This window comes from Erpetoichthys calabaricus, chromosome 4 (assembly GCF_900747795.2).
Source record: "Erpetoichthys calabaricus chromosome 4, fErpCal1.3, whole genome shotgun sequence".
NCBI lineage: Eukaryota > Metazoa > Chordata > Cladistia > Polypteriformes > Polypteridae > Erpetoichthys > Erpetoichthys calabaricus.
The window spans coordinates 322,190,451-322,203,852 of NC_041397.2; the positions used below are offsets into that span (position 1 = coordinate 322,190,451).

The 13,402-nt window shown below is 44.6% G+C and overlaps 3 protein-coding genes across 3 annotated transcripts in view; 1 reads left to right on the forward strand and 2 right to left on the reverse strand.

The window, feature by feature from the left end:
* Positions 1-13,402, reverse strand: part of LOC114643526 (NACHT, LRR and PYD domains-containing protein 3-like) — a 2,412,635-nt gene that overhangs the window by 2,070,238 nt on the left and 328,995 nt on the right. The window lies entirely within an intron of this gene.
* LOC114643530 (protein NLRC5-like) overlaps positions 1-13,402 on the forward strand; it is a 1,801,805-nt gene that overhangs the window by 321,875 nt on the left and 1,466,528 nt on the right. The gene's annotated exons all lie outside the window — the stretch shown is intronic.
* The window catches only part of LOC114644530 (uncharacterized), a 93,092-nt gene continuing 91,322 nt past the window's right edge, over positions 11,633-13,402 (reverse strand). Inside the window, exons 11-12 of the mRNA XM_051925848.1 lie at positions 12,498-12,563; positions 11,633-12,411 (exon numbers count right to left, since the gene is read on the reverse strand). Of these exons, the coding sequence (XP_051781808.1) occupies positions 12,002-12,411; positions 12,498-12,563 (476 nt within the window). The 3' untranslated portion in view covers positions 11,633-12,001. The remainder of the gene's footprint in view (positions 12,412-12,497; positions 12,564-13,402) is intronic.

A 13,402-nucleotide genomic window follows, 5' to 3' on the forward strand; every position in this document is an offset into this window, starting at 1 on the left:
AAGTAACACACCATCAGAGGAATCGAAGCATTACGCACAACTGAATCTGTTCCTCAGAGATTTGCAGTCAGGGCAGCTAATGGAATGGTCCTTACGGATGACACTGCAGTTGTGACCCGCTGGGCTGGCTACTTTGAGCAGTTGTTCAAAGCTGATCCTCCGACTAGGATGTTGGATATCTCTGGGTCCACAGTTCTTGAGGCGGATCCTCCAATTAGCTGTGAACCACCCAATCTCACTGAGATTGCACAGGTGGTGAACCAGCTGAGGGGAGGAAAGACTCCAGGGATCTGTGGTATCCGGGGTGAACTTCTCCAGGCTGGTGGTAAGGCTGTCCTCCTGGAATTGCAAGCAATCTTTGCTTCCATTTGGGAGACTGGCATCATCACAACTGACTGGAAAATGGGACTTGTCATCCCTATCTGGAAAGGGAAGGGTGATCGTCTGGATTGCAGCAACTACAGCGGGATAACACTGCTCTCTGTGCCAGGTAAGGTCCTTGCTAGGGTCGTCCTCAATAGGATCCGTGATCACTTGCTCACCTACCAGCTACCGGAAGAGTCTGGTTTTACGCCTAAGAAGTCTACCATCGACTGCATCCTGGCACTGACGGTTCTCATGGAGTGCAAACACAAATATCAGCAGAGTTTCTTTGCAGCCTTTGATGATTTTCATAAAGCGTTCGACTCAGTTGATCAGGCTACCCTGTGGGACATTCTGAGGGTTCACTGGATCCCCTTGAGGTTGCTGGATATCATGGCTGGCCTGTACACTGGTACTGTGAGTGCTGTGCAGAGTGGAGGCAGACACTCTGTGTTTTTCCCAGTTGATTCTGGGGTTCGTCAGGGGTGTGTTCTGCTCCTACTCTGTTCAATGCTTGTATGGACTGGGTGTTGGACAAGGTCATGGGGTCCAGCGGCTGTGGGCATCTGTTGGTGAAGAAAGATTCTTGATTTTGCTGATGATGCTGTGATCTTCGCTGAGTCAATGGAGGCTCTGATCAGGACGCTCGAGTGACTGAGTGAGGAGTCTGAGTGTCTGGGCTTGCGAATGTCCTGATGAAAACCAAGAGCCAGGCCTTTAATGACCTCTTGGGCACAGCCATCAGAAGTGTGTCTGTTTGCAGTGACAGTGTCGACCTTGTTGAGAGGTTTACTTACCTTGGCAGTGACATTCATGTCTCTGGTGACTCTTCCTATGAAGTCAGTAGACAGATTAGGAGAGCATGGGGTTCATGAGGTCGCTGGAAAGGGGTTTGTGATGCTCCCGATATCTATGCAAAGGGACGAAGGTCCAAGTCTTTAGAGTCCTGGTGTTTCCTGTCTTACTATATGGTTGTGAGACATGGACGCAATCCAGTGACCTGAGATGAAGACTGGACTCCTTTGGTACTGTGTCTCTCTGGAAAATCCTTGGGTACCGTTGGTTTGACTTTGTATTGCTCATGGAGTCCAGAATGAGGCACATTACCTGCATTGTGAGGGAGTGTCAGTTACGGCACTACGGCTATGTGACGCGTTTCCCCGATGGTGATCCAGCTCGTAAGATCCTCATTGTTGGGGACCCGAGTGGCTGGACCAGACCAAGGGGTTGCCCACGTAACACCTGGCTGCGGCAGATAGAGGTTCATTTCCGGAGGGACTGACTGGACCGTGTGTCTGCCTAGGGGGTTGCCAACTGGGATCCCGAGCTGTTTCGACGTGTAGTGGGTGTGGGAACGCACTGTACCAGTGCATGCTCCCCAGCTTGAGTAAAAGTTCAAAGTAAAACAGTTTGCACAAAAATAGAGAAAAAAAAGATATTGCAACGTAAAGTCCTTGTTTAAAGAAAATTCAAATTATGGCTTTTATTTTGTTTCATTCTTTAAGTTTGCTCATACAATTGAATATTTCTAAATGGTCAGAAAACTGTACGCCTATCCCATTTACAAACTGCAAATGGGTCTGTCAGTCCATGATAGCTAAGGGACTAATTCCCAGTTAACACACAGTATTAGAGATTTGTATAGCCAAGAAAGTTCTATGTCATGTTATCTTACAGGGGGGAAAGGCTTTACCATATTCTAGAAGCTAATGTTCTCTAGAAATCAAGCCAAGAATATATGAATTTAACATCAAACGTTAACTCAATAAGATTGGGTCTTACAGACAGGACAGCAAAAAGTCAGGATTTAGACAAAAGCAAAAAGACGTTTACTGACTGCAACCTCAAGAATTAGAAACAACAGTGGGAAGTGACTCCTCCGAAGATTAAGTTTTTGGGAATATTTTGAGCCTTGAAGGTGACTCACAGGGAAACCAGGAATCTCCATTGTAGGAAGGACAAGGATTACGCATGGAGGTGGACTCAGGGGCAGCTGTCTCTCTTGTGTCAGATTAAATGTACTGTAAACTCCTGAGACACTTTCCAGTGCTAAAAACGTACAAAGGTGAACCTGTGAATGTGAGAGGGATGATAAAAGTGACAGGGAGCCACTTTAGCACTTTATGTAGTGGAAGCAGATTACCTGTCATTATTGGGGAGATGATGGAGAAATAAAATCACATTGGATTGGCCAAATGTGTGTATGCTGCTCAGAGGGGAAACAAAATTGGATGCAGTCCTTAATGGACATGCTGAGTTGTTTTGTGGTGAGCTGGGGAGCATGAAGGGCATCACTGCCAGACTTACCACTAAACCTGACAGTCAACCAAACCTTCTGAAGGTCCAGCCAACTCCTTCTATTTGACCAAAAACTGAAGCTGAATTGTATTCCTTAATTAAGTCTGGTGTTCTGGAACACCTGAGTGTAAGTGAATGGGCTTCTCCTATTGTACCCGTGATAAAAAAAGATGGATCAGCTTGTGTATGCGGGGACTTTAAAGTGTCAGTAGAACAGTACCCACTTCCACAAATAGATGATCTGTTTGCTGGCCTTGCTGGTGGACAGAAATTCATCAAAATAGGCCTGTCCCTGACACATCTCCAAATACATGTTGAGTCAAAGTCTAGAGACTTGTCAACAATTGTGAGTCCTAAGGGCCGCTTCTGTTAGTTCTGTCTATCATTTGGAATCACCTTGACTCCAGCTCTATTCCAAAAAGCAATGGACCAGATTTTAAGTGGACTTCCAAGGGTCCAGTGTTATTTGGACGACATCATTGTGACTGGAAGGGGTAAAGAAGAACACCTTTGACACTTGGACACCAGCCTTCAGCATTTAAAAGAATATGGCCTGAAGGTTTGTAAGAGTAAATGTGAGTTTTTCAAGTCTTCTATAGAATATCTGGGACATGTAATTGACACCATAACATAACAAGTAAATCGATTCACTCAGAATGATCCATACTGGCTAAAGTAACAGACAGGGGTCTTACTGGTAAAAGTCTTAGCACCTCACTGGAACTAAAATCCTACATTTCTAGAAAAGGTGAACTGTCTGTGCAGGCCAGTGGTCTTCTTTGGGGTCACCGTGTCCTCATTTCTCCATAACTGAGAAAACTTCTGATCCAGCAGCTTCATGCAAGTCATGATGATATGAAGGAGATTGCATTATTTTTGGGGGTCATAATTAGATGGACATATTGAGGTGAGGGCCAAGGCATGTGCTTATTGTCAGAAGATTAGAATGTCCCACAACTGGCACCACTTCACCCATGGGACTGGCTTGAACAGGCTTGTCTGCATATCCATATGGACTTTGCAGGCCCCTTTGAAGAAAAGATGTTCCTGGTGGTTGTGGGCGCCTACAGTAAGTGGCCAGAGGTTTCTGCTATGCACTCAACAGCTGTTGTTAAAACAATTGAAAGGTTAGAGGAATTATTTTGTCTTTATTGCTCCTCAGAGCAGCTTGTGAGTGATAACAGTCCTCAGTTTGTGTCACAGGAATTTGCCATTTTCCTGCAAACCAATGGAGTTCTGCACATTCGCTCTGCACCACACCACCCTTCAAAAATCAGGTTAGCAGAACGGTTCAGACAAACAGTGAAGGAAACACTGAAGGCGTCACAAGATGAAGGCTCACTTCATACTCATTTAAATCAGTTCTTATTGTCTTATCAGAATTAAGAGAACACCACCACTACAGCTACAGCTGACATCTTATTGATGAAGAGACAACTTTGTCCAACTTTTGACTTACTAAAGCTGCCGGAAACAAAACAAGTGGCACCTCATCATCAACAAAAAGAAATCGAACATCGAGACAAGAAAGAGAAAGACGGAGTGTTTCATCCTGATGACACCACATCGGCTCGAGGTTTTAACAACAAATACAAATGGGGTCCTGCCGCTGTTATCAGTCAGAGTAGACCTGTCTGTTACACTGTCCACACTGATGATGGTGCTGTTTGAGGAAGATATGTGGATCAGCTGTAGCAGGGATCACCAGCATCACCTGAGCCGCCAGATGTGGATTGGCCTGAATTGAATTCTGACAGCAGTGGAAGTCAGTGGCCTGTAAAAAGTACCAACAATGGAGGCAACAGAAACTCCTTCAGCTCCATCTGTGAATGAGGAAGAGTCATCTCCTTCAATAATTTCCCTTTTAACAGACGCTTACGCTGAACGTTGTTATCCTGCTCGACACAGACGACCTCCTCACCGTCTGGATTTATAAGACTCATCCTCAAGAATGGGATAGAAGTTCACCCTCTCCCAAGAAGATGGCTTCAGCTTGGATTTATTGTTCTTGTGCTGAACAAAGCGTGCACTGCTGTTTGTGAGTATGTATTTTGCCTTGTTAAGCACCAATGTTAATACTGAAGGCAACTTCATGCAGCTTCATCTCAGACTTTATACAGACCAGCTTACCGTTGTTTGTCAAGAGGTGGATGAAACAAATGAACAAACTGGAGGATGTGATTAGCGGCCATTAAAGGATAAGCAAGCAAATGTGCCCACAGCAAGTGAACGACTGTAGTTTAATGTGAGCCTAACGTCTCGAGTAATACAATAGGCTGACATAATATTTAGAAATGATTTTTAGATATACTGTATATTTTAAACTATTAAAGTGAATTATAAATGCAAATACATGTTTTTCCAGATATCTCAAACTGACTTCCTGATATTTTAAATTTCCCTGCTGTTTTCAGATAACTTACAAGATATTTTAATATATGTCGTCTTTTATTTCAAGGTATCTTAAATACATTGTAAGATATCTTTAAAAATTTCATAAGTTATTTAAAGTTATCAGAATATGCACCCATCCATTATCCAACCCGCTGTATCCTAACTACAGGGTGATGGGGTCTGATGAAGCCAATCCCAGCCAACACAGGGCACAAGACGCCAGCCCACCGCAGTATCAGAATATCATTTTACGAAATAAAGTTTAAGTTATTGGCAGTGAATTTCCAGATATCTCAAAATGGCTGCTTATTAACTTTCAAAGATCTGAAATGCATTTCCAGAAATCTGAAAAGAATTTCTTAGGCCATTTGAGGAGTCTGAAATAAATTTCCGATACCTTCAAGTGCATACGATTGATTTGAGATATCCTGAAATGCAGAGGACGTTAAGGTAACATTTTCTGAATGTATTTCATTGATCCTAACATCGGTATCTTGAAGTGACCTTCAGTTATCTGATTTGAACGCACGTTGAGATTTCTTTAAATGTTAATTTGGCTTCCCAAACTTAAGCTGCTTAGCATCTCATTTGAATGTTTGCTTGCGTTTCAATAAACGACATGTAAAAGGTCACATTTTTAAAATAAAATGTTATCCATCCATCCAGTTTCCAACCCGCTGAATCCGAACACAGGGTCACGGGGGTCTGCTGGAGCCAATCCCAGCCAACACAGGGCACAAGGCAGGGAACCAATCCTGGGCAGGGTGCCAACCCACCGCAGGACACACACAAACACACCCACACACCAAGCACACCCTAGGGCCAATTCAGAATCGCCAATCCACCTAACCTGCATGTCTTTGGACTGTGGGAGGAAACCGGAGTGCCCAGAGGAAACCCACGCAGACACGGGGAGAACATGCAAACTCCACACAGGGAGGACCCGGGAAGTGAACCCGGGTCCCCAGATCTCCCAACTGCGAGGCAGCAGCGCTACCCACTGCGCCACCGTGCCGCCCAAAATAAAATGTTATCATTTTTGTAAACGTGTTTTATAATATAATATTTGTTGCATCACCTCCCCTATGCAGCCACTCAAACATTTTAAACATCAGCTCCAGTAACGTGTGTCCAATCTGCTGACCAGTCGACTTGTCACAAAGCAGCACAGCTTCTGTCTCCTGGTCTAACGGCTGTGCATTCTGCCAGTTCTCAGTCACACTGATGACGTCATGTCAGGACTGAGACTTGCTGTTGTGTGTTTACAGCTGATAATATGAGGGACATCTTACTGAATACCCTCACCTGTGATGATTTAGGACATCTTCTCCATGGCACAGATAACTTTGTTAGGAGAAAAAATGTCTGGCAAGGAATTCATCCTAAAATGAGTTATCATGCGGCAGGCCTACTTATGAAACTTGAATGTTTTTCATGCCTTGTGCAGGTTACAGCATATAAAGTTGCTAAATTCAATTGGTGTAAACTCGTGTGTCTTGTTATTTTTCAGCCAGTGTCTTTGATACGACACATCAGGCTGCAGTGTGGTCTAAATCCTGAGGACCACTAAAGATGAAGAACCTGAGAGATACCCTTCAATGACAAAGGAAATTGAAGAAAAGAAAAATGGAAAATATATGACAGGCAAGAATGTAAGCTTTAATGATTACATTTAAATGTTTGTTGTGTGTCTGGATATTCCCGTAGGTGTTCTTCAGGTTATGGAGGAGCTTTAATCACACTGTGGGCAAGGAGAACAATCAACATATAAGAGAAGGAAAGAAAAGATGGATGGAGTTTTGTCAAAAGGTTCAGTTTTATGGGATGTGGAAGAATCTGCTGAGATCAGCCATGACACTAAATGTGCTCAGCTCTGGCCTTTCATTACTTCTGTTCTCATTATTTGGTCCTCAGCAGTTACTCAGGCCATCGCTGCCATTGCTGTTTCTGTCACCAGTTGCCCCTCCAAACAAATTTAGACATGCGAGTGAGATTTGACTTGAGGTTCTTGAGATGTGATGTGTTAAAATGTTTATTATCTTGACATGAAACTGTCAACTAAAACATCAGCTGATGTCTGTTGATGTTCATTTACCATTTTCTTTCTTTCAGGCAGTAGAAGACCTTCACATTTGCCTTCACAGACGTCTTCTTTCTGACCAAGAGTTGCTTGTGAGTTATTTAAACTGCCCGCTGGCTGTTGGAGAAGCACAATAGTAATAAGGTCCACAAATGAGGTGTTACCTTCTACCTGATGGCGTCTTCTTCTGCCCTCCGTGTCACGTGACTGTCACTGATTCACGCAGAGGCCCTCCTGATGCTCTTTGTGACAAACACCTCACAAGTTCCTAAACAAATGTCATTCTCTGACTGGAGATTGTTTGTTGGACACTAAACACAGTGGGCACAGTTTCTAATGGCTCTGTTCTTAATAATGCAATTACTTTGATATAGCGCCTTGCTCACTGCTCAAAAGGCTCTTGGCATTTGACGGTTGGTTTATCTAAAGAGTGCTGGGGAACAGAAAGTTTGAACTGGTGAGAATGCGGTTTATTGTGTCTTCTGTTATTTGGTTTGTGATTATTTTAATTTTTTAAATCGTCGACAGCCTGAAATGTTTTTTGGTTTTTGACACCCAAATACTGAATGGAGGTCCAAGTTCAAGAGGCCAATTATGGAAAAATTCTCTTCTCAAGATCAACTATGGGATGGCACGTGTAACTGTTTTAATTATGAATTTCATCTGAGCAATACAGGAAAAGATAAAAGTGCTAAATAAAACAATGTGACCGCTGGTCTTATCTTTGTACACACAAATGATTTGTGATTACAAATAAGTAAAATTGTGACGGTGTGTCTTGTTTGTTCTGTTTTAGGTTTATTTCAAGTAAAGTTTGGAAATTTAAATTTCCATGGGCCATTGCCACTGAATAAAAATGTTTTTTTTATTAAATATGCCTTTTAGCAATTGAGTTTGTGTCACTGAATCTTGAAAGACATTTTTATTTCGTGAAAGACAATGATACAAATTGTCACCTTACCTGCTGTGGCTCGTTTTACCAGTTAACGACTCCATTTAAAGATTTTCTGACTGATTGAAGCATAAAAGACGTCCTCATGATCAACTGAAGAATATCCCATGAATTCAAAGATAGAAACTAGTAAATGACTTTTAAAATAAGATCATCATCTTATATTTCTAGATCTAAGATTTGAAGTCTTGTCAGGCACAGATCAATGTCAGTGTGTCACAGCTTTCTTATTTCCAGACTCAACCAACATACTGTATCTTAGGATTTCTTTTTAAGTAAAACGATTTTGCTGTTTGGTCAGATAACGTCACTAAGTTATTTTCTTCTCAGAGTCAATGAGTATTTCTTATATTTTAGCTCTCCTTTTCTGCGGTGCCCAGACTGAGTTTGAGGACCCCCACACTCGAGTGACACAAATCCCAAACTACATTTGAAGTCTCCAGTGACTTTGTTGGGCTGCAGTGTCCTTTTATTTCTGAGTCTGTTAAAATCAAATCATTTTTTTGGCAAAATAATGGGACCCTAAGAAGGCCCAAGTATTGGAGCCCCCAAACCTCTAAATCCCCCTCTGATTGTGGCCCCCCAGTGGGTATAGAGAGTGTTGTTTTTGTTCCTCTATAAACTTGAGTTTGACTCCCTGATCTAAATGATAAGAGAAAGAGGTCAGCCATGTCAAGAGCCCCTTTAAATCTGAAAGGAGGGAGAAACGTAAGGATGAGATAAGATGAGAGCCACCATGTTAGAATAGAAAGTCTGAATCACATGCATGAACCCAGGGTCAAAGGGCATGACCTTAAAGGCTGCCAGAGGGTTGACCAGTTCATCTCATTTTAACATTTGCAACTGAATTAAATGGCACAGGTGATGAGAGAGACAGGAGAAAGACCAGCATCACACATAGAGGGCCCAAGTGACGGGGACGAGCAGGTGTCACCTATTCAGGTTGGTGACTTGTGTCTGGTTCCATAGCAGGAATGTCTTTTAGTGGTCAGCGCTGATCTTTGTCATGTTGTTTAGGCTGAGGTCACCCAGCATGGACACCAGTGGACCACTGAGCGCAGGTCCATAATCTGTGAAGTCATGGAGTCAAATCAGAACTAAAGACGTTTGAAAGGGTGCAGGAGTACAAATGGACAGAAAACGTATCAAGAGGGGTAAACAATGCAAATCTGATACAAACACAACTACCCGCTGCCATGTCCACCAGACAAAGACCTGCAGCATGAGCTCACATTTCATTCATCACGCTGGGGTCCCAACTTTCTGTTTTGGACTAAAGATGCTGAAACCCTAACCCAGCGACAGCTCCACAGAAATAAGAGCTTTATGAGCAGCCTGCCTGAGACCCCCAGACCACCTGCTGGCCATTCCTCCCTCAACCCTTCAGCCCACCACATACATGTAGAGATCCCCCTGTCCACCTCAGCCTCAGATACCCCACACAATGAATGACAGGAATCTGTACAAATAAAACACAATGAGCAGCAGAACCCCATCAGCACTCCGCCTCGTGAAGACGTGACACATGTGCTGAGTCCCCCGGACTCTGAGTGTAAATTGAGGCACTTTGGTGGTCTTGGGCTGCCCTGACGTTTCTGTCCATTTCACTGATTTGAGGAGTTTCATATTTTTGCTTTCTGCACAAACTCAGGTTTCCTTTCACAGTCCAAAGACATGCAGGTTAGGTGCATAGGTGATCCTAAATTGTCTCCAGTGCGTGCTTGGTCTGTGTGTGTGTGGGTGCCCTGTGGTGTGCTGGCGCCCTGCCCGGGGTTTGTTTCCTGCCTTGTGACCTGTGTTGGCTGGGATTGGCTCCATCAGACCCCTGTGACCCTGTAGTTAGGATATAGTGGGTTGGATAATGGATGGATGGATGGATGGAAGTTTTTAAGCAATGGGCGCAGAGCTGAGGGGAGTTCAGTGAGCAAAGAACAAAAAAGTAAAAAAAAAACGTTTTGTGAGATTCACTGAAAACACGACACTCGATATAAAAACAGAAGACGCAATTCACACACACAGTCAGAGTTTAACTGAATCAGCGTGATGGACGCCTTTGAGAATTCAGAAGACCCCAATGAGGTCCCCACTCAGCGTCCTCTGCTCGAGACTCAAGAGGCTGAACTCCCTGAGCCTGTCACGGTGACACAAGCCCTTCAGTCCCATGATGCACTTGTGCTGCTCTCCTCTGCTTGACCAGAATGTCACACCAGACTACAGATGTGGTCTTAATGGCGCCACCTACTGTCTGAGCAGGGGTCTGGCTTAGCATCAAGGTAGTGGCACAGTTGAATTACAGATTAGTCATCAGCTCAGCGTAATCAATGTGTTAATAAACGGAGTTCAATCTGCTTGTTGACCCCAGTGGTGTCCCCTCAGTGTCTGCTTTAATTACCAGAAGAGTCTGAGACAGCGATGACAGTCAAGTGTGTTTTAATGGGCCATCGAGAATGAGGCAGCATAGTTAGCATGTCATTAACAGTGTGACATCACTTCCTGTTGAGTGGGACGAGGCTTATTAGAAGGTCCTATGACATTGGAGCTCAGTGCCCCCCCCCCCCCAGTGACTCTCATTTACATAAAGTGCCATCACTGACAGATAAAACTGAACTCGTCAAAGTCGCATCACTCACCGGACATCACTGCAGCAGCTGAGCCCCTTTGCCAGTCTCCTGATGCACTCGGGGGTCAGAGGTGTGCCTGACAGGTTAAGGAGCTGAAGTTCTCCACAGCAGCTGATGACAGAGGCCAGCACAGCACAGTCCAGAGGAAATAAAGTCATACTGCTAAAGCTCATGTTTAAGTTTTTCCCAGTGGCGTCTCTGATCACCTCCTCATTCTGAGTCTCATAGAGCCAGTGACAAACTCGCAGAGCTTCACTTTGATCTCCCCCTCGTAGCGCCTGTTTAGCTTTCTGCTTCACCCACTCCTGTATCCGCTGTGTGGTTGTCCCCTCAAACTCTCCCAGGATTCCCTCCACTCTTTTAAGCACAGGACACCAAGCCAGTCCTGCCAGGAATCGAGTGACAATCTTAAATCGGCCCCCTTTACATGAGTCTCGCTTCTTCAGCAGCTCCTCGACACCACCTGATGGATCGAGGTAGAAGGAGCAGGCGGCCATGAACTCCTGCAGGGTGAACTGGTAGAAGGTGTACGTCATGTGCTCCTGAGTGCTTTGTCTGTGCAGAAAGCCAGAGAGGAATGAAGAGGACAGGACTGGCTGGAGACCAAAGGTGGATATCTCCTGTTTCTCATTAAACACATGAGTCCTGTTGTCCACCCCATAATAAGCCATCTTTCCCAGACTGATCAGAATGCTCCTTTGGTCATCTGTTTCTTGCCTGTGGTTGGTCAGGATGTTGTGAAGGAACATCACAAAGATCTCTGTGACAGTTCTGGGCGCAGCTCCTCGCTCTTCTTCAGGTGTCATGAAGTGGCTCTTCAGTGCAGAGCAGATAATCCAGCAGTTTGAGGGGCTGACGCACAATGAGTACAAGATGGTGTTACCCTCCATGCACTGAAAACCCTTGGTGCACACATCAGTGTCCCCAAAGAACTTCCTAAAGTACATCAGTCTTTGTTCAGGGGAGAATCCTACCACTTCTACAAATCCATCAACTCTCTCCATGTCCAGAGACCCCAGAGCTGTTGGTCTGCTTGTTATCAGGACTGAGCAGCCCTTCAGTAATGTCTGACTGACCAGACTGGTGACCAGGATGTGGGACAGGCACCTCATCATCTGGCTTTGAGCAGAGCTGAGTGTCTGTGAAGTCCAGTTTGTGTTTGTGTTCCTCCAGTCCATCAAGTATGAAGAGCAGAGATTCAGGTTTCTGCAGGATTTCTATTAGTTTGTCATGAGTGAGGATGTTTATAGTGCCTTTCAATCAGTGTGGTCAGAGACATCTGTGTCTCATTGTCTAGGAGGTTGAGCTCCCTGAAGTTAAAGAGGAAGACAAATGCAAACTTCTGGTACTGAGTGCCTCTGGCCCAGTCAGACACGATCTTCTGGGCCATGGTGGTCTTCCCCGATGCCTGCCACCCCCACTGACCACTATGATTTTAGAGGGTGTTTTACTTTTAGGTCTTCTCTTAAACAGATGCTCAGTCCAGACTCGCTCACAGTTCTTTGTTGCTCCCTCTTCCTCAAGTCTTTCCTGAGTCTTCCCATCCTTTGCCAGTTCATCTTTAATGTCCTGTTTGATGACCATCAGCTCTGTGTATTGAGCCTCAAAGCCCACCGCGCTAGTGAGTGGATCTCCAGATGGACGCTGATCATCCAGGGGTCTTGTGGATTCAGACACAGTGAGTCTGTGTGTCTCATGGAGGTCTGAAAGTCAAAATGAGAACAAGTAAGGTGACAGAATGAGCAGAGGAGTGGAGGGGCAACTGACCAGAGACATGAGGACCACTTACCTTTAATATGAGGCTCAAGGGGAGGTGACTGGGCACTGGCCTGGATCTCCTTCAAGAGGTCTGGTCCTGGGAAAAAACACAGAGGAGATAAACACGAGCATCAGCAGTTCTCAGAGGTGGTTCACATCATAAAGAAGAAAATCATTTAGAGTTTGTGTGCACTGCTGCCTTCAGACATCAGAGTCCAAGCTGTGCCCACTGTCTGTGGGGGGTCTGCCTGCTCTCCCTGTGTCTTAATTGGTCTCCTCTCTCTGTACTCCTGTTTTTCTCCCACATGTTTATGATCCACTGATCCATCCATCTTTCCATCCATCAATTTTCTTAACCTGCTAATCCAGACCTGGGTTGTGGGACAGCTGGAGCCTCTCCTGGTAAAAAATTGGGTGTAAAGGCAGGAACAACACCTGGGCACGGTGCCTGTCCATTGTAGGGTGAGCACACACAACACACTCACACACGCACACATATACACGGGCTAATTTAACAACAACAACATTTATTTATATAGCACATTTTCATACAAAAAAGTAGCTCAGAGTGCTGTACATAATGAAGAAAAGAAAAATAAAAGACAAAAATAAGAAATTAAAATAAGACAACATTAGTTAGCATAGAAAAAGAGTAAGGTCCGATGGCCAGGGTGGACAGAAAAAACAAAAAAAAACTCCAGACGGCTGGAGAAAAAAAATAAAATCTGGATTGGTTCCAGGCCACGAGACCGCCCAGTCCCCTCTAATCCTACTGACTTGCATGTATTTGGACTGTGAGTGGAAACTGGAGCACCTGGAGGAAACACATGTGGACACAAGGAGAACAAGTAAACAGTGAGTCCTGGGACCTTCCTAATGATGTGCTGCTTAAATGAACTGCAGAAACCCAAACTGTTCCTATGTGGGCTGGCTGCA